This window comes from Salvia hispanica, chromosome 1, assembly GCF_029641045.1.
Source record: "Salvia hispanica isolate PSC_SH4W2 chromosome 1, Shi_PSC_v1, whole genome shotgun sequence".
Classification (NCBI taxonomy): Eukaryota; Viridiplantae; Streptophyta; class Magnoliopsida; order Lamiales; family Lamiaceae; genus Salvia; species Salvia hispanica.
In genome coordinates, this window is record NC_142692.1 from 67,314,921 (window position 1) to 67,336,302 (window position 21,382).

The following is a 21,382-nucleotide window of genomic DNA, read 5'->3' on the forward strand; positions in this document are numbered from 1 at the left end:
TGATACCTACACTCACATATTAGGTGATTTACATTTCTAATTTAGCTTCATAAGTATACTGCATATCTATTTTGAGTTTTCATTTATGAATTTTAATCGAATTCAATACGCAGTTTTTGGTGATTATTAAGTTTAGTGATGATATGACATCTGTAACACGAATCGGGTCACGTTGAGTTCATTGTTGAAAATTGAACATTTTTTCAAAACCAATCCTCTAGGCCAAAGCCCATCAACAACTTAAATGATCAATATAGAATATGCCCAAATAACTTTTACGATTACACACCTAATAATTTTAGCATAATTTAAATTATATTTATAGAATTTTATATTAATTTATATTTTTCTAAAATTTTCCATATATATATATATATTTTAAATATTTATGATAAAAATAGACATATTAATTTAATAAATAATATAATATTTTATATAATTCTAAAATTATCTAATAAATATATATAACTATAATTAAAACAATAAAATTTCATGCTTAATCCTATTTAATTATTTTTTATTTTATAATATTAATAAAGAATTTAGAAATATATAGGAGTATTATTTTTTTAAAAATATACTCTCTCCGTCCACCGAACATAATCCCATTGGTGAAAATATAGATTTTAATGCGAAGTTGAGGAAGTAGGAGATGGAAAAAGAAAATGTGGGTAAGTAGTGTGGGTTAAAATTGGAATATACTCCCTCCGTCCCATTAGTTGGAAAATTCATAAAGTTTAGATTTATCCCTCGACAAAAATAATGTTGCTCATATGTATACTTTTGTCACTAAATAATTAGGAACAAGTCCAAATTTTTGGGTTTTTTTAGCTGGATTTCAAATTTGCAAGATAAACTAAAATTTGACTAAATTGCGTAGTATATGTCTCCTTCTCTGCTTACAACTTGATAAAGTATTTCACATCCAATCAGTTACTTTGAAATTTTAAGGTGTTGTATTTCAAATAAATTCAATAGAATTTTTTTATCAAGTGAACATGACTCGGGTCGGGACTGAGTATTTATTAAGGAAACCAAAAAGTTGTCTAGATAACCATAAATGGGCAGGTTATGATTTATATGAACAAGATTTTGAACGCGTTGTTGACAACCTTTTCTTACCGTGTCTCATTTAAGTCCTTTCTCCCATCCTGAAATTATATAGTAGTTGTGTTGCATCGCTCCCGTAAATAGATACATATCATGTTGAGCTGGGTAAATAATTAATGTTATTATCTATTTGATATTTATGATTATCTATGTTTATTTTCTAATCATTAATATAAAAAAAGTTTGACAGACAAAAATCGTGAAGGAGATTGGTGGAGGAGTTCAACGGATTTAATTTCGAATTTTAAAAGATGCAAATCTAGCAATTGAACCAAATTGATAACAAATTCGCTGATGAACGTGCCCTATTTTGCCATCGTTCGTATCAAAATGCTGGGCTAGCATTGTGGCAGGAATTAGCGCATAGGTATTGGATTTAGGAGCGTTGTTTTATTCAAGCATCAATGTAGATATTATGGAGTACTACGTTTATGTTCATCTTAACGCTGAAAATGACATTTTTCATGGAAAATAATTGATTCCAATAATTTGTATATAATGAGGTCTATTACTACAATGAACTAATTAAGTTCAATTCAATTTTTATAATGAAATGAAAACAACGTAGTATATAATGAACGGTGTATAGTAAGTAAGTTCATTGCAAGTTAATATTAAAATTTTCAGATAAATACACCCTTTAATATTTTCGAATTAATTATATAATGACTTGCAATTTGGCAGAGTCTCTATCATTCATAGTTTCAGCTAATATAAAAATGCAGTTAAAACTAAAGTGAAAGTAAGGGAAAATTCAAGAAATAAACATAAAATATCTGATCTCATTCATACTTTTTGCCCATGATTAGAGAAAACTTATTAAAAATATATGATATAATTTTAAAAATATTCGATGTCATTCTCATACCTTTTATTTGCCTGTTATAGAAACCCTATTTCTTGTATCGAAATAAAATGCTTATAAAACTAATTAATGAAAATATGAGCTGTATTATATTGTGTCTAAGTAGGAAGTAATTTTCATACCATTAATTCTTATTTATAATGTATCCATTTATGTGAGGGACCAGGAAGTTGGAGGAGTAAATGCTTTTAATTTCATACGCCTCAACTCGCAACTAATTGAGGGCTACGTTTCATAATAATCACTAATCAGTTAGTACAACAACGTTTTGCATAATAAATAATCATACATGAATTAAAAATGAAATATTATTTCAATACAAATTATTTACATGTACGGATCTTTGAAAATTTATTTGGATGTTTAATTTCTTTCCTCATTACATGTGTGTTCATATTCTAAACGAATCTTCTTTGTAACAGAGACATTTTTTTGTCTGTGTGTTCTTAAGAATTTGATGATATTTTTGATATGTATCGAATAAATGCAGTGGACATGGTTATTTGCAATAATCTACAAATCATAAATTTTAGCAATAGACTACGAACCACATTTTGTAGTTACAACTTACAAACTTACAATTCAACCGATGGTTTAGTTTATACTAGTACTCCATCCATTCCAGAACATGAGTCATATTTAGTTATGACACGGGTTTTAAGAAATATAAAGAAAAGTAAGACGAATAAGTTGGTGGAATATGAGTCTCACTTATATATATAAGTTTTATACTCCCTCCGTCCCATAAAAGTTGAGACAAAACTTTTGGGCAAAGTGGTTAAGAAATTATTAAATAAATATTTCATTCATGAAAAAAGTAGGAAATATAAGAGAGAATAAAGTAAATGATGAAATAAAAAAAGAGTGATTAGATGTTTTATCTTTTGTTAAAAAAGGAAATGACTCAATTTTATTGGGACGGACTAAAAAGGAATACGACACAACTTTTTTGGGACGGAGGGAGTACTAATAAAATGTGAGTGGAACAAGTTGGTGGAGGTCTATTTACCATTTATGGTAAAAGTGAAATAAGACTTTTATCATGAGACAGACCGAAATGACAAAACATGACTTTTATTGTGGGACGGAGGGAGTACATATTTTCGCTAATTGTGCAGTTTGGTATAACCTATTCTTCACCACTATTTTTAATTTTTTAGATATTAAATGGAGTACTTAAACATTATTCAGCTTCAATTAAAAATCGTTATATAGGTAAATAATTCAATGTATAAATGAAAAAAAATTGGATTTGAAAACTCTTCACGTCACTCATAATAAGAATATGATATTTTCATTTCTAAAATGTACTAACATCAAGTAGGTTTTCATATCTAATAGTTCGGTTTCCGAAACAATTAATGGGTACTATGGAACTAAAAAGAAAACAAACACTAATTAATTAATTAGATCCCACAGCAACAGCGACAAGATATAAGGCAAACACACACGGAAAAAAGTGGAGTAATAAATTAAATTGATGGATGTTTTAATATTTTAACTAGAAATTCTGAAATAAGTGATATCAAATTACTGATATATAGTAGTACGAGATATAATCACTACAAAAATATCACGAAAAGTAATATTCGCGCCAGACATATATATAATTAATTTATGCTGTTACTTAAAAAATCCGCACTGAACTTATGAATTACGCGCTATTGTCAAAAAAAGAAATAAAATTAATTGTGGTAATTAAGATTGAAAGCAAGAGAATATGTCGTGTTTTGACCTATAATTAGGCCAGAGATTAGATAAAAAATTGTCCAACTAATTAATATGAATGACAATTTTTCCTTCTTTGAGTTGGAGAAGAAATGGAGGCTTTTATGCTAGCTAGTATGATTAAGGAAGATAAATAGAATACCGGCCATCTATGGCAATTAATATTTGTGACGTTATTGTTCTCTTTTTATTGGTGAAAAATATGAACTTTATACAGTATTCCAACTTAAGTGGTAACAATTTAACAATTCGGTTTAATTGCAGTACTACAACTTAAATGGTAACAATTTTATATGTCACAAATTTTTTAGATGTTTATGTCTAGAATATAGTACTTTTGTAGTAATACATTATATCTTTATGTTTGTAACATATGTAATAACTAATCAACTACAACATGCCACAACTATTCAAAAGTTCTTCAGAAAATTATAAAAATGAATGTATTTTGTTAGAGTACTATTGATTTTTTTTTTTTTTCATTTTCACTTCATTATTTTGTTAGAGTACTATTGATTTTTTTTTTTTTTTCATTTTCACTTCATTTTTTAGTTCAAGTATCAAATACGCATATATCTTTACCTATGAGAATATCATTGATAAAGTCGATGTACTTGACATTTGAAAACTAAATCTATTTATTAGAGCATCTCCAATGGTAATAGGCTAGCCATTTTCTCTCTCTGCCACGTCATCAGCATTAAAAATCCACCTACCACGTCATCATTTTACTCAAATAGGCTAGCCATAGGTTAGCCGCAATAAAAATAATTCAAAAACAACTACATTTACGGAATAAAATTTATGATTAAATTACGGAATTAAATTTACGAGACATATACGGGAAAATTCATTCATTCCATTAAAAAAAAAGGTACATACAAAAAAAAAAATACATGATTTTTATAAAAAAAAAACGGGCTTCCACACACGAGCCCCGCCGCTCTCTACTCCTCGTCCTCGCCGCCGCCGTCGCCGCCGCCACCCGGGGTATCTGAGCCCGCGTCAGAGCCCCCCACCAGTGCCCTCGTGGCATCCAAATCCACCTGCATGTTCTCGAGCATCGATTGAAGAAACCTCTTCTCCGTGGGGTCAGTTGCGGCCTTCCACTCTTGGAAGACCTTGTACATCCGTCCCTCCGTTTTTTGACGCGAGAATAAGGTGTACGCGCGTGGGCGGAGGGGGGGGGATGCCGAGATGACCTCCTGGGGCGATAGGTGGGATCCTCCCCTCGCTGCCCGTTGCGCCCGCTTTTGGCCAACCGGACGAGGGCGACGAGTAAAGGATGGAGGGGACGGAAACTCCTTTGTATCTGGGGGGAGGTCGTGGGATCTGCCGCTGCTGCCGCTGTAATCGCCGGAGTAGTTCAGCCTCTGCTTCTTCGGCCACCCAGCATCGCACCCCGCCCGGAACTTCTCGGAGTCCTTCAGCACCACATAGCATTTCCAGAAGGCGAACTCCTTATAAACCCCCGGCAAGGGAACTGACTCTCCGCTATCCTCCGGGCGTCCTCCTCATTCTGCCCACTAGTCAGCTGGCGGAGGACGTTGGCGTACAACCCCGAAAATCGGCCGACCGCAGCCCTGATGCGTTCCCACCCCTTCCGGCACTCCTCCCTGCTGTAGTCCTTTCCGTGCGGGCAGTACCTCCTGTAGGCTGCTCTAATCTTAGCCCACATGTTGACGACCCGCTGGTTATTCCCAACCAGCGGATCGTCGCAAACCGACAACCACGCCTTGGCCATGCCGGCGTACTCATCCTCCGTCCACTTCCTCCGCGTGGGGGTGTCATGAACAACGGGCTGCGACGACTCGCCGACCACCTTGCCCTTCCCCTTGGTCTTCTTCTTCTTCGGCGCGGCCCGACCCGCTGGAACGGGAGTGTCCGGATCCCCGAGATCGATCCCCATATCATGCAATGACAAAAGGTCATCTCCAGTGAACTGCGTCTCCACTTGGGTCGACGTGTGAGACGAAGCCGTCAAAAAATCAAGAGAGAGACGATAGACCGTGTCCCCCCCGGTGACCACTGCATCCCGGGATGCATCCCGGCCTGCCATACCGGCATCATCCCCATCATCTGCTGCATCATCTGCTGCTGCATTTGGGGCATACCTCCCCACCCCGGCGTTGCCTGCCCGCCGCTGGCCTGCCCCCCGTCCGGCATCCCCCACGGCATCCCCCCTTGCGCTCCCGCCATCATTCCCATCAACTGTTGCCAAGGGACGTTAAACCCTGGGCCCATCTGGCCCCATTCAGATCCCACGGGTACCGTGGGAGTCTGAGATCCGCTCGTCGCCGGACTGGACTTGTTGTTGTGGTCCATCGCTCGATGTTGCTCTTGTACAGAAATTTAGAGAGAGAGAAAACTCGTTAAAACAAGTGGTGCAAATGAAAATGAAACTAAAATCACGTATATATAGGTTTTCAAAAAAAAAAATTTAAAAAAAATGAAAATTGGGCGCTGGCTGATCGGCACGCCACAATGGCGGCCAGCGCATCGGCCAGCCCACGTCGAGTTTTTCGCTGATTCGCGGCTGGCCGGTTCCAATGGTTCGGCTAGCCGACCGGCTAGCGACGCGAATCGGCTAGCCGGTGGGCTAGCCGCTATTGGAGATGCTCTTGAGTCCTATTCCGGCTAGATAGTGAGAGACTATCACCCGCTAGTGTAAAAATGATGGGTTTCTGAATTATGCTAAATATATACTCCTTTTGTTTGTCGATAGCAGTCTTATTATGCCATTTTAATATGACTTTCAACAAAAATATCACTTTATATTTATTATAAATACTAAATAGACCTTACAATCTATTAAATTAGTTCTGTCATTTTGTATTATATAATTAATATATACAATTAACACTCACAAATTTTCAACCCGTGTCAAAAAAATGTAAGACTCCTACCAAATGACAAAGGACTAATTACTTGAAAAAAACATAGCATTAATTTTCAAGTTGTTTCCTAATCCCTTTGTTCAACCTTTTTAATTACCTTTAAATAAATAAGGCGATTCCCTCCCCCTAGGCTCTCACACCTCACCCGACAGAATATGAGAGAAATTACGGTATGTTCCTTAAGAAAATAGTCATGTATCCGACGCATACAAAGAGCCATCATAATAGATGAAACTTCAACACCGACACTGCCAAGATTTGAATCTGGACTTTAAACTCAATCACCTCTTATCATTTTTACCCTAAAATCGTTATCTATGGGTGCACAACTACTCAAGTCAGCATAGTACCTAAACTTTGGCATAACTAGTAATTCTTGTCACATTTATTATATAGTTCAACCATAACCCCATCACCACAATCATGATTACCACATCCCCGAGACTCGAACCTAAAAGGCAAACACCATTATATATAGAAATAAACAGTAGAGACACCATCACAAACACACAAATCATTCATTTCTCTCCAAAATGCCAATATTAGAATCCCAATACAACTTTCTCTTAATCATACCTCCACTCTTCCTAGCATGGTACTTGTCTCACCGAAGAGGCAAGCAACCACCGGAGCCGACGCTGTGGCCGCTGCTAGGCATGCTCCCGGCGGCCCTCCTCAATCTCCGCCGCGCACACGACTACGTGACGGAGGTTCTCATCGCCTGCGGCGGCACCTACCGCTTCATCGGGCCGCGCCTCTTCAACATCGACATGCTCTTCACCTCCGACCCCGCCAACATCCACCACGTCTTCAGCCGCAACTTCTCCAATTACCCGAAAGGCCCCGAGTTTCGCAAAATCTTCGACATCCTCGGGGATGGAATCTTCGGCGCCGACTTCGAGCTATGGGAGATTCACCGGAGGACCACCATGGCCCAGCTCAAGCGCGCCGATTTCAACGAATTTCTCGAGCGGACCGTCTGGCAGAAGGTCGAGGACGGGCTCTTTCCCGTCCTCGACCATTTCTGCGGGAGAGAAGAGGGTTTGGATTTGCAGGATGTTTTCCAGCGGTTGGCTTTTGACAACATATGCAAATTCGTGCTTGGGAGCGACCCGTGCTCTCTGCGGGTGGATTTGACGGTTTTTCCTTGCGAGAAGGCGTTTAGTAAAGTGGCGGAGCCGCTGCTGCGGCGGCATATACTGCCGGAGTGGATGTGGAAGGTGCAGAGGTGGCTCAACGTCGGCGACGAGAGGATCATCGCGGAGGCTGCGGCGGCGTTTGATGATTTTATCTACCCGCGTGTTGTTGGCGGTGGGGATGATGCGGTTGTGTTGAGAGCGTTTGAGAAGATGTATAGTGAGAGTAAATCGAATGCGGGTAGTGCTAGTCTTGGAGAGTTTCTCAAGGATACTTCTCTGAATTTGATGTTTGCGGGGAGGGACACGACCAGCGCGTGCCTCACGTGGCTCTTCTGGCTCGTCGCTCAAGACCCTGTGTCAGAGAGGAAGATTCTAGAAGAATTGGAAGCCGAGCTCGGTCTCGAGAAAAAATGGAGGTCTGATTATTAAATAGTATCTTATTTTACTTTTACTATATTAAGTGAGTTTCTATTCCATACTCCTTGTACCGACTACTTTTTCTACTACATTCATCATACTACCTCTGGTCTCTCCCTGTCACATAAAAATCGTCTTCTTTTCAATTTTGGGATGTCCCACAAAAATAATCATCTTTCATTTTTGGCTAGTGGGTCCATTCTCAACTCACAATATTCCAATCACATCTTCTTTCTACCTTTTTCTTATTTTACCAATTTTGCATTTAAACCCGTGTCATCCCCAAAGTCCATAATTTTATGGGACGGAGGAAGTAATATTTACTTATATGCATGTTCACCAATAAATATCTCACTTCACTTTTACTAATTTTAGTAAGTGGACTCAATAATTCCGCTACGGCCCTACTCATTATACTCAGAATTATTATAAAACTAGAAGTACATGAAGTAAGGTCCATATCACACACTTACTAAGTCAAACAATTTCTTAAAACTCTTTGAGTTTGATACATAATGATATTGTACAGTCATTTCTCTAATTTTGTTTTGTAAAGATCCTTCACCGCGGAAGAGTCGCACAAGCTATTGTACCTGCACGGGGCTCTATGCGAGTCCCTGAGGCTATTCCCTCCAGTTGCATTGGAGCATAAAGCTCCATTACAACCAGACATCCTCCCAAGCGGGCATCACCTGGCCCGCAACGGGAAGCTGATCATATCATTCTACTCGGTGGGGAGAATGGAGAGCGTGTGGGGGAAAGACTGCCTCGAATTTAAGCCGGAGAGATGGATCTGTCCGAGTGGGAAGATCAAACATGAGCCATCGTACAAGTTTCCGGCATTCAACGCGGGGCCGAGGACGTGCGTGGGGAAGGACATGGCGTTCGTACAGATGAAGATGGTGGCGGCGGCAATACTGTACGGATACAAGGTGAAAGTGGTGGAGGGCCAGAGGGTTTCACCTCGGGATTCGATCATTCTACATGCCAGAGAAGGATTGAAGGTGTTGCTGTGTAAGAGAAATTGATTGGACGGATCCAATGATTGGAAGATGATGATGCCGTCTATTTGTCTCTCTGTTTTAACGATATCAGTCTGTAGAATTCAACAAATGTTAATAATCTCTCTGTATTTTCTTTTTCTATCGACAATGTAAAATAATATGTTTAAATAAATAAATATATATCAAAAGTGTATATATAGTTTCATAAAGTTTTATTCGCTCCTTCTCATTTTAGGAGTCTCAATTTAATTTAGCACGAATTTTTAAAAATGTAAAAAAAAATTCATATAAAAATAGTGGAATGTATATCACATTTTTATGTACGTATTGATTTTATAATAAAATGTGAGTGGAACAAGTAGGGACGGAGCTAGGAATGTAAATGTTGATTGATTTAATTTTAGGTAGTTTAATGATGTGCTTTCTTATATTTATGTAATTTAAAATTATGTATTTAATTTTATATTTAATGAAAAATGTAAAATAAATAGTATGAAATTATGTAATAGTACTAATTATTAAGACATGAGAAAATAAATTTATATTGATGTATAAGTAATTAAAGATATAAGGAAAGTATAAGATTATAAGAACTATAGTGTAATATAGAAATTAGGACAACAATGACATGACATAGCACAATTAAAATGGAGTACGAGTTAAGATATGAAGAGAGACGTTTGAATTGTGGATAAACATAATCACGTGTATCCAATTATGATAATCAAACCACCTACTGCTTTTTAAAAATTAATCATAATTAGTTGCATGGCATATCTCCTCTCTCAAAAGAAGAACTACAACTCCTTTTCCCCTTTGGCAAATAGTTTCTTGACATGTGTGAAATATACATATAGCATAAAGACAAAAGCTTCCATTTATAACTAGACAACGATGAATATGTGAGTATTTAACAATGTCACGTTTCATAACATTATATGATATGACAAGACGTGTATTATATAGGCGGCCTTAAATGCCTAGGCCTATTGAAAGATTAAGACACGATTGACCTCTAAATCATGGTCCACAACTCAACTTGCCAACCAATAATTTTAACCATTGCCTACCACTCACGGCCTCAAATTTTGATACTCTATGTTTAAGAGCATCCGCATCCGTGCTCTTAGCTAAGAGCACGGAATTAGACCCGAATCCATTTTTACTCCTTGTACTTAGCTAAGAGCACAACATCCACATCCGTGCTCTTAGCTAAGGACAAGCTCAAGCGTCCACTATTCTATTATTCAATTTAAATAAAAACATTTTCACAATATTAAAATGCATTAATAATACCCGGAATACTATTACAAATTACAAAATAATTATAAATTACAGAATTCAAATAATAAAATTAAAAATTACTACATAATTAAAATCCTAAAAATTAAAAATTACGTAATTAAAATCCATAAAATTTCATTATGAAAAAGTATGAATGATAGATAATTTGATGTGAAAAGTGGATGATGAATGTGTGTATTTATAGATGATTTTGGGAATAAAAAAATATAAAAAATCCAAAAAAAAGTCCATAAATGGCTCTATTTTTTGGGAATCTAAAAATATATAGTTTTTTAATTTTTGGTATTATTTCGAATTATTTCTGAATTTTTTCTAAAAAAAAAGAAAAATCAATTTTGCTAATGGCTAAGCCGTTGGCCAATCACATGGTGTCACGTAGGGCTGCTCAGCGGCACGGGCGTGCTCTTATTTAATAGCAGCGCCGTGCCGCTGGCAGGGACGGACGACGTACATTGGCGGATGAGCTTGTCCTTGCCAGCGGCAAGGACGGACGGACGGCGTTCCACTAACAGCTGCGGATGCTCTAACTTACATTGACGTTTCACTTTTCAATTAAAATACTTATAATGTATTTGTCATAGTATATAAGAACATTCGTCGGTCTTAATAAGAGTAAGAAGAGTAAAACACTATCGTTTAAGATATCACATTATTTGAAGAATTATAAACATTATTAGGGTGAAGGATAGTCAACAGGGATGTTCTTGTGCGTTGTAGAATCTTATCTAACATTTATATCATTTGATAATGCCATGAAAATTACTTTGAAAACAAAAGTTTCCTAAGAAGTCTGGAGCAGGCTATTAGAAATACTCTTGTTATTGCTTCTAACTCGTATTCTCAAAAGTGGATCTAGGGGTGGGTAGGTACGGTATACCTTACCGAAACCACCATACCGTATACCTTACCTTAAATACGGCATGCGAAAAAGTCATACCTTTACCTTACCAAAGTTTTCGGTATACCGGACTTTGGTATACCTTATTTTCAATATGAAGAATTTCCATACCGATACCGTACCTCATTTTCGGTATACCGTACCGAACTTCGGTATACCTTACTTTTGCGATATACCTAACTTTCAACGTCAACTAAAATAGAAAATTAGAGTTTTTAGAATATTATTTATATTTTATAATTTTAAAAATAAATTAAATATAATTTATTCATAATTATATTTATATTTCACAGTAGATTTTATAATTTTAAAATATATAAAATATATTTTATATATAATTGTGTTTATATTTTTGTGGTATATACCTTAATTTATGGTATATACCGAATTTCGGTATGGGGCGGTATACCGCGGTATTTGAAAATTCATACCGTTACCTTACTGGAATCTTTCGGTAAGGTATCATACCGTACCGAAAGTCACGGTATACCAAAAATTCGGTATTTTCGGTATTTTTTCGGTACGATAAGGCCGGTATTTCGGCATTTCGGTATTTTTCCCCAGCCCTAAGTGGATCCCACTCTAATAGCTATAAACATATTAAATACATGCGTTAAGTTACAAATGTTTAGCAAAATACAAGTTCCATTTTCAGCTATAAATTTAACTACAATTAGTATCATCACCCGTGTATAGGCCAAATAATTTTCAGATACTACTATGTACATTCTCAATAAATAGATAAAAATAATGCTCCCTCCGTCTACGAAAAATAGTGTCATTTTATCATTTTGAAATGTCCACAAAAAATAGTCTCATTTCTACAAAAAATAGAAAGTTTCTCTCCCATACTTTAACTGCTTTTTCTCCTCTCTTCCATACTTTACCTATTTTTTTTTCATATCTCTCTTATTCTACCTACTTTTTGTGGAACTATTTTATTTGTATTTAAAAATCCAAATTTGAAATTTAATTTTATAAAATTAAATCTAATATTGAAATAAAAAAATAGAGTGAAGGATGACAAAGGGAAGAAAAAGATAATTTTTAAATAATATCATATTTAGGACATCATTGAAATAATATCATATTGAAACAGTTAAAATGTGAAAATGCGAAACTGCCCAAAAGCTCAAAAGGGCATTTTTGGATTAAAAATAGCCAAAATGACCGATTTCGAAATAAACCCTTAGTCCAGGGGTGTCTGGACTATGGACGAGATAAACACCATTTTTGTAAACTTTTGATTTTATAAAAAATTATTTTAATTTTTCAAAAATCAGTGTACTAAAATTTTAAAAGGACTCATACTTAAAATTTAGTCCACAAATTGGTATAACTACTTTCTTGCATGTGTTGTTTTATTTATTTTTTCCGATGTGGGATATAAGTCCTTTTATAACTATTACTCCCTCCGTATCATAGTAGTAGAGTTATTTTGTCATTTTAGTACGTTCCATAGTAGTGGAGTCATTTGCCTTTTTAGTAAAAGTCAACACATTTCTTTTTACTTATTTTTACTTTCCCTTACTTTATTCTTTCTTTTATCTCTCTACCTTTTTCTTTCTATTTTATTCTTACTTTACTTAACCCACTTAATACATTTTTTCTTAAAAAAAAATGCTTCCACTACTATAGAACGGAGGAAGTACATTTTATAATATTTTTGCATAGATTGAATATTTAGAGTTGCAGATAAGACGAAAATAGAGTTGCAGATGAGACGAAAGAAAAGGACGGTGGCCTATACTTTTTATTCTCTTACTTTTGTTTTGATACAACAGATAAGACAAAAGAAAAGGCTAAAATGGTTTAAATGTTTCGCTTTTGTAAAAATTCATTTAAATTATTAGACAATTTTAATGTATGTTAATTGATCAGTTCAATTAATAATTAAATTTATTTAATCAGATAAGAAATTAGTCCAAACACTTAACCATAATCAAACCGATTAGTCAATTATCGACAAAACACATCGCTTAATCGGTTAAATAAAATTTTAATACTAATTCATTTTAATGGCATTTCTCCCCATCTATAATTTCTATCTTAATGTTTTTATGCCTTGGGATACATCGTACATGCATAAAACTTTTAGAAATTTTTTCTTTACCAACAACAAATTAAATCCTATACTAATTCCAATATTTGTCTTGTTCTCTCAAGTTTAAGGACAACAAATAAATGCATAGCCCAGTCCTCTTTGTCTGCATATATCTATTTCAAATTCCTAAAAAGTGAGATGTGCTGAATTGGTGTTTGTCATGACATACGAAAAAGTGAGATGTGCTGAATTTAGGGCCCAATATCTATTTCAAATTCCTATATCTATTTCAAATTCCTAATGTCTCTATTTAATTAATTCATAACCAATCCCATTAATACATAATCAGCCCAATAAATATTTTAAACACTAAAATTACATAATCAGCACAATTAATATTTTAAACGCACCACAAAATGGCTGCACAGACGAAAATGTGCGTTTGTATAATAAGAGTGTTTGTCTAATAGCCCATCCGTCTAAGAATTTCAATTTAATCTAAAATGTGCGGATTGTTCTGAATAACCCTGCAATTTTATAGGGATGTTATGATTAAAATTTTATAATATGAAATATTCACAACCCAAACAACTATAAACTGAACAGCTCGCAACTCGATAGGATTGACTCAAAATTAACATGAGCCACGTACCGAAATGAGGTCATTTCATTATTTAATTATTGATTTTATTACTTTTATCAAACTTTTAGAAATTAATATATTATTCTATATTTTTTCAAATGTACGTGAAAATATATTATATTTCATTATTTGACATTTATATTCATTTATTTAATTTTATTTTTACTTTTACACCTATCATAAAAAGTTATATGTATATAAAAAAACGATATTAATTATTTAGCAAAAAAATGTATTTTCATATCTCTATTAGTTGCATATTAGTTTCAAGTTGAATTGTCAGCATTAGTATGCGCGCGTATTCATTTATTATAGATATAAAACTATTAATAGAAATGTAGTTATAAAAGGACTGAAAATTTATATCAAAAAAATATTATCTATTGGACCGACGGGATTGCTTGTAATCCGAAAATTTAGGATTATAATTGAAAATTTATAATCCGAAAAATTATAACCCGAATGAGTTGTACCCGAATAGCCTGACAATCTAAGCCGATTTGTTCGATCAACATCCCCATAGATAGGAAAATTATTATTTTGGACAGTGCAAAATACTAGTAATAATTAGGCACCAAATATATTTTCACAATAAATAGCCAAATTTGAAACAAATAAACATAAATTTCTTTTATTTAAGTCAAATTTATATCTCTAAATTTTATCATCTCTTCTTCCTCTTTAACTCCTTTCATCTGCATTGCCAGATGGGGAGCTTGGCATATGGTGATGACGGCGCCTGGTGAAGGTGAGTCCTTCTTTGCTAGTTTAGGTATAAAGGGCTTTCCTAGAATATGTGCTACTTTCATTCATTTCAATTATTGATTGATGAATTAATGATGAAATTAATGGAAAGTCGAATGATTACAATATTTATTTGTTACTGGTTTATTGAAATAAACGAGTTATCGTACTTAGGCATATACATAATTTTAATAAACTATTCAAAAATAATGCGTGTAAATTTTTACTGCTTCTTCCATTACAATTAAAAAATAATGCATGTAAAATTATTTCTGCACAGTTTTTTATTAATACTCTCACCGTCTCATTCAAGATGGTCACCTTTCCTTTTTTGTTTGTCCCAATCAAAATAGCCACTTTCCAATTTTGGAAATAACCCTATCTCTCATCAATCCTCATTAAAATATTCAACTACATTTTCCCTTTCTACTTTATTCCACCTAACAACACTTCCTAAAATCTCGTACCACTCAAGAATGTGGCCATCTTGAGTGAGACGGAGGGAGTACAAAATTTTCAAATAAATAGTACTCATCCTCCGTCCCAAGGAAGATGACCCTTTCCTTGGGCGAAACGTGATTTTACATAATTTTATTGTCTGTTATGTAAAGAGAGTAAGTATGAGAGAGGAAATAAAATAGAGATAAATGTGTTTTTATTTTTAATAATTAGTCATCTTGATTATGATAAACTAAAGAAATAAAGGTGAGTAATTTTAGTGGGACGGATGAAGTAATAATAGTAGTCTATGACTTTTCTTTGGGATGCTAAATCTAACCCGCATTAACCCTCGGGGGGTCAACCGACAGTAGCTTGCGCCCATGTCTTGTCAAATCTATGTAGTTAGTGTGTCATTTATGAACATAAAAGTACCATGAGTTGCACATCTAAATCGTTACCAAATATACCAACTTCCATTACTTCATTTGGAAATTTCCACCATCAATCTATCTTAACCTAATCCAGCAAAAATTCTTCCTATCATACACTAAAAGTAAAACCAACAAACCATAAAAGCCTACTCACCACATAATAAAAATGGCAATTCTTGAAAACTACCACTACTATATCCTCCACCTCCTCCCGCTCCTAGTCTACTTCTGCCGCCTCACTGACAGCTTTTGCCGCCTGACTGACAGGCGGCAGAAGAAGCCCCTGGAGCCAACTAATTGGCCGCTTCTGGGATTTTTGCCAGAGGTGTTCCTCAACTTCCACCGCGCCCACGACCGCATCACCGAGGTTTTTCCACATATTCAGCTTCGACAACATATGCAAAATTGTGTTGGATTATGACCCGTGCAGCTTGAGCTTTGAAATGCCTCACATTCCTTGTGAGAAGGATTTCAGTGTGGTGGCGGAGACGTTGCTGTACGCCTGTACCGCCATGTCATCTCGCATACATATTTTATTATATTATATTAGCTCAAACATATTTTATTATAAATTAATATATACAATTGAGACTCATATTCAGTGTCAAAAGAAAAATGTAAGACTTCTACCCATGACAAAGGACTAATTATTTGAAAAAACACAGCATAAATTTTCAAGTTGTTTGCCCTTTGTTCAACAATTTTTTTTTACATTTAAATTCAAATAAGGCTATTCCCTCCCCAGGGCCCTCTCACCCCGACCCGACGACCCGATATAATATGAGATGGTAAATTACAGTAAGTTTCAGTACATTCTAAAGAAAATAGCCATATATTCGATGCGTACAAACAACCATCATAATAGATGAAACTTCAACACCGACACTATAAGATTCGAATCTAAAACTCAATCACCTTTTATCATTTTTACCCTAAACTCGTTATCTATGGGTGCACTAAGTCAACATAGTACCTAAACTATGTCATAAATAATCAATTCTCGTCAGATTTATTAATAGTACAACCATAACCCCATCACCACAATCATGATCACCCCATCCCCAATTAGCCTCAAACGAAAAAGGCAAACACCATTATATATAGCGATTTTACGATTTTGGTCCAAAACATTATCTTTTGAATTATTTGGTCCCTCACAATTGAAAACGGGCCGAATTTGGTCCTTTTTGGACGGCACCGTTAAAAATTAACTGTCAACGACAGTTTAAACTATTTTGACTGGATTATGTTACTAACAATTAAATTATAACTTAATTTTTAGGTTACAGATTAGGTTTCTTCGTTGTTCTCCTTCAAATTTCCTTGTAGCAAAAAACAACAAATAAAGCTACCCAATCGATTCAAATCAATAACTCTGGTGATTCCGACGCGATTTATTGCCATCGCCGCATTCATCCGCCCCTCCGGTAAGAGCTGCCGCCTCCGCTGGTGCAACCAGCTCTCCCCTCAGGTCAAGCATCACGCCTTCACCCCGACGTGGAAGACACCATCATTCACGCACACGCCTGCTTCGTCAACAAATGGGCCACCATTGCCTCCTCCTCTCTGGCCGCTCCGACAACGCCATAAAAAACCACTGCAATTCCACCCTCAAGCGCAAGTTCTCCTCTTTCACCGAAGACGACGGCTCCTCCCTTGAAGAGATCCGTCACCGCCGCTCCACCTCTGCCACCTATTTCGCCATGCCCAGTCCCAACACCTCCGGTTCTACCCACACCAGCTCTCTGCTCGCTGGTCCACCCACGAGTCTTGGCCTCTCGCTCCCCAAGATCGACTCCGTTAATCACAAATTGAATTGGATTGGAGAAGCCGCGTCGGCGAATTGAACACCAGGAGAAGCAGCAGCACAAATTGATACGAACTTGGTGAGCGGATCAAACTCGACACCCTTCCGCTTCAGCTCCTCGACGCACTTGGCCAGCAGCGTCGAGTCCTCTTTCTCCTGGGCCAGCATCTTCTCGAGATGGGATTAGGCGTTGGTCTTGTGCCGTATGGCCCAGATGAAGCTCAGGGAAAAGAGGGAGGCAAGCAAGGAGCGACGGCAAAGGTGGGGGCGGCCGGCGGCTGCAGAGAGGGTGGTGGAGTGGAAGGGGAAGAAGAGGGTGTTGAGAGAAGGATAGAAGAGAGTCCGGATTTGTTTTTAAAAAAAGAAAAATATTAAATATTTTAATTTAAGTCTCTAATTTAGTCAAAATAGTTTAAATTGCAGTTGACCGTTAATATTTAACGGTGTCATCCAAAAGGGACCAAATCTGGCCCGTTTTCAATTGTGAGGGACCAAATAATTCAAAAGATAATATTTTGGACCAAAATCATAAAATAGTCATATGTTAAGGACCAAAAAGAGACTTTACTCTATATAGAAATAAACAGAAGAGACACCATCACAAAAACACAAAAACACAAACACATCATTCATTTCTCTCCAAAATGTCAATATTCGAATCCCAATACATCTTTCTCCTAATCATACCTCCACTCTTCCTAGCATGGTACTTGTCTCACAGAAGAGGCAAGCAACCACCGGAGCCGACGCTGTGGCCGGTGCTCGGCATGCTCCCGGCGATCCTCCTCAACCTCCACCGCTTACACGACTACGTGACGGAGGTCCTCGCCGCCTGCGGCTGCACCTACCGAATCGTGGGGTCGCGCCTCTTCAACCTCGACATGCTCATCACCTCCGACCCCGCCAACATCCACCACGTCCTCAGCCGCAACTTCGCCAATTATCCGAAAGGCCCCGAGTTTCGCAAAATCTTCGACATCCTCGGCGATGGAATCTTCAGCGCCGACTTCGAGCTATGGGAGATTCACCGGAGGACCACCATGGCCCAGCTCAAGCGCGCCGATTTCAACGAATTTCTCGAGAGGACCGTCTGGCAGAAGGTCGAGGACGGGCTCTTTCCCGTCCTCGACCATTTCTGCGGGAAAAAAGAGGGTTTGGATTTGCAGGATGTTTTCCAGCGGTTGGCTTTTGACAACATATGCAAATTCGTGCTTGGGACCGATCCTTGCTCTCTGCGGCTGGATTTGAGGCTTTTTCCTGGCGAGAAGGCGTTTAGTGCGGTGGCGGAGCCGCTGCTGAGGCGGCATATACTGCCGGAGTGGATGTGGAAGGTGCAGAGGTGGCTCAACGTGGGCGACGAGAGGGTCATTGCGGAGGCTGCGGCGGCGTTGGATGATTTCATCTACCCGCGTGTTGTTGGCGGTGGGGATGATGCGGTTGTGTTGAGAGCGTTTGAGAAGATGTATAGTGAGAGTAAATCGAATGCGGCTAGTGCTAGTCTTGGAGAGTTTCTCAAGGATACTTCTCTGAATTTGATATTTGCGGGGAGGGACACGACCAGCTCGTGCCTCACGTGGCTCTTCTGGCTCGTCGCGCAAGACCCTTTATCGGAGAGGAAGATTCTAGAAGAATTGGAAGCGGAGCTCGGTCTCAATAAAAAATGGAGGTCTGAAATTTTTTTAAATATCGCATTTCACTTTTACTATATTTAGCAAGTTCAATATACTCACAACATTCATACTTAATTCACCGACTTTTTTTGTTACATTTATTCATATTTCATAAAACTCTCCAAATACTTCCTCCCATTTTATATTTTAATTTTTATTCTGTTCGCCAATAAATGTCACATTTCATTTTTACTTATTTTTGCAAGTGGACTCATATTTCACTAAGTTACTCTACTAGCATTTTGTTAAAAAACAAATATATGGAAGTAAGATCTGAATTCCACTATCTGTACTTATAATCCAATAATTTATTGAAAGTTGAGCAGATCAAAAACGGGATATTTATTAGCGGACTTAATGATGTTGTATAGTCTTATCGCTAATTTTATTTGTACAAAGGCCTTTCAATGCGGAGGAGTCTCACAAGCTAGTGTACCTGCACGGGGCTCTATGTGAGTCGTTGAGGTTGTACCCACCGTTGCCGCTGGAGCATAAAGCTCCAGTGCAACCGGATATTCTCCCGAGCGGGCATCGCTTGGCCTGCAACGGGAAGCTGATCATGTCATTCTACTCAGTGGGGAGAATGGAGAGCGTGTGGGGGAAAGACTGCCTCCAATTCAAGCCGGAGAGATGGATCTCTCCGAGCGGGAAGATCAAGCACGAGCCGTCATATAAGTTTCCGGCTTTTAACGCGGGGCCGAGGACGTGCGTGGGGAAGGACATGGTGTTCATACAGATGAAGATGGTGGCGGCAGCGATACTGTACGGATACAAGGTCAGATTGGTGGAGGGGCAAAAGGTTTCACCTCGTGATTCTATCCTTCTTCATGCTAAGGAAGGATTGAAGGTGTTGTTGTGTAAGAGAAGTTAGATTGGTTGATTGCAATAATCTCTCTTTCTATTTGTACAATAACATGTAGTACTATCTCACTTATAAGAGATCAACTTGATTGGATCAATGATTGTATTAATCTCTCTTTCTATTTGTATTTTCTTATTTTCTACTTTTATCAATATGTATCTCACTTACTAATAATGAAAATATTACTCCCTCTGTTCCAGATAATTTGAGACACTTTGAATCGGCACAGGTTTTAAGAAATCCAATGGAAAATGAGTTGAAAAAGTTGGTGGGATGTGGGTCCTACTTTTAAAGTATTAGTTTTATAATAAAATGTGAGTAGGAATGAGTTAGTGGAATATGGGGTCCACTACCAAAAATAGTAAAAGTGAAATGAGACAAATTACCTGGGACGACCCAAAATAGAATACTGGGTCGAATTATCTGGAACGGAGGGAGTACTATCTATTTAAAGAAATATCAAAGAACTTGCTCAATCATGTCAAACTGGGTTGAAGGTGTTGTTGTGTAAGAGAAATTGATTGGACGAATGCAATGATTGGAAGATGATGATGTCGTCTGTTTGTCTGTATGTTTTAATGATATCAGTCTGTAGAATTCAACAAATGTTAATAATGTTGTGTTTTTTTCTTTTTTTTTCAACAATGTAGTAAAATAATCTGTTTAAAAAAATAAATCTTTATATCAAAAGTTAGGAAACTTATTCTTTTTAGGTTTAGTGCACTCTCTCTTATAGTGCCCAACATCACCACAGTTGAAACACTTCCTATAGGTTTTAGGATCCTTGCTTCTAGACCTAGACCTAAACTTTTTCCTAGAGTTTGAGGAATTACCAGAACCACCACTGGGCTCATTGCCCCCTCTAAATTTAGATCTTCCTCTAACATTCAACACCTTATTATAAGCATTCTTATCAGCAGCCAAAGCTCAAGTTCTTTGAATTTCAGGGAGCTAATAATTAGGTCTAGAGGAGCAGAGTCTCTACCATACTTAATGTCAGCCTTAACATCACTATAGGAATCAGGTATGGCATTTATCAGGGCTATGCTTGTGTATTCATCTATGGTTTTATCACCTGACCTCTTAATGTCCTGAACAAGCTTCTGAAACCTATCCACATTGTCATCAATATCTTTAGCAAGATCAAGCTTAAATTTGAACAATTTTTCAAGCAAATACATTCTGGAAGACATAGAGGTTTCAGTATACAGAGTATCAAGTAATTTCCACATTTCAGCAGCAGATTCCTCATGATCAACTTTTCTTATCACAGAGTCGGATAGATTTAACACAATGGTAGCCCTAGCCAGATCATTCATCTCATCAATTTTATCCTGAGCAGTATCCTCAGGTAAAGTACCATCAACAACTTTAAAC

The 21,382-nt window shown here is 36.9% G+C and overlaps 2 protein-coding genes across 3 annotated transcripts; both read left to right on the forward strand.

Annotated features, from left to right (window-relative positions):
• The first annotated feature begins 7,036 nt into the window (after window positions 1–7,036).
• On the forward strand, window positions 7,037–9,353 carry LOC125218575 (alkane hydroxylase MAH1-like). Its single transcript, XM_048120263.2, has 2 exons — window positions 7,037–8,155; window positions 8,713–9,353. The coding sequence occupies exons 1-2, from the start codon at window positions 7,134–7,136 to the stop codon at window positions 9,182–9,184; spliced, it is 1,494 nt and encodes a 497-aa protein (XP_047976220.1). The 5' UTR covers window positions 7,037–7,133; the 3' UTR covers window positions 9,185–9,353.
• An 8,727-nt stretch (window positions 9,354–18,080) lies between these two features.
• Window positions 18,081–20,583, forward strand: LOC125223395 (alkane hydroxylase MAH1-like). Of its 2 annotated transcripts, XM_089058491.1 has the most exons (3): window positions 18,081–19,139; window positions 19,543–19,990; window positions 20,503–20,583. In XM_089058491.1, exons 1-3 carry the CDS (start codon window positions 18,118–18,120, stop codon window positions 20,524–20,526), a joined length of 1,494 nt encoding a protein of 497 aa, XP_088914617.1. In that variant the 5' UTR covers window positions 18,081–18,117; the 3' UTR covers window positions 20,527–20,583. The 2 variants fall into 2 exon arrangements, with proteins under 2 accessions (XP_088914617.1, XP_047982482.1); XM_048126525.2 differs by lacking the exon at window positions 20,503–20,583 and having other exon boundaries at window positions 19,543–20,185.
• The last annotated feature ends 799 nt before the right edge of the window (window positions 20,584–21,382 follow it).

Bases quoted from the DNA above. Each gene is read 5' to 3' on its own strand.
- LOC125223395 (XM_089058491.1), top strand. From the start codon at position 18,118: ATGTCAATATTCGAATCCCAATACATCTTTCTCCTAATCATACCTCCA. The intron at 19,140-19,542 runs GTCTGAAATTTT...ATTTGTACAAAG, and splicing joins GGTCTCAATAAAAAATGGAG to GCCTTTCAATGCGGAGGAGT. The intron at 19,991-20,502 runs GTGTTGTTGTGT...ACTGGGTTGAAG, and splicing joins ATGCTAAGGAAGGATTGAAG to GTGTTGTTGTGTAAGAGAAA.
- LOC125218575 (XM_048120263.2), top strand. From the start codon at position 7,134: ATGCCAATATTAGAATCCCAATACAACTTTCTCTTAATCATACCTCCA. The intron at 8,156-8,712 runs GTCTGATTATTA...TGTTTTGTAAAG, and splicing joins GGTCTCGAGAAAAAATGGAG to ATCCTTCACCGCGGAAGAGT.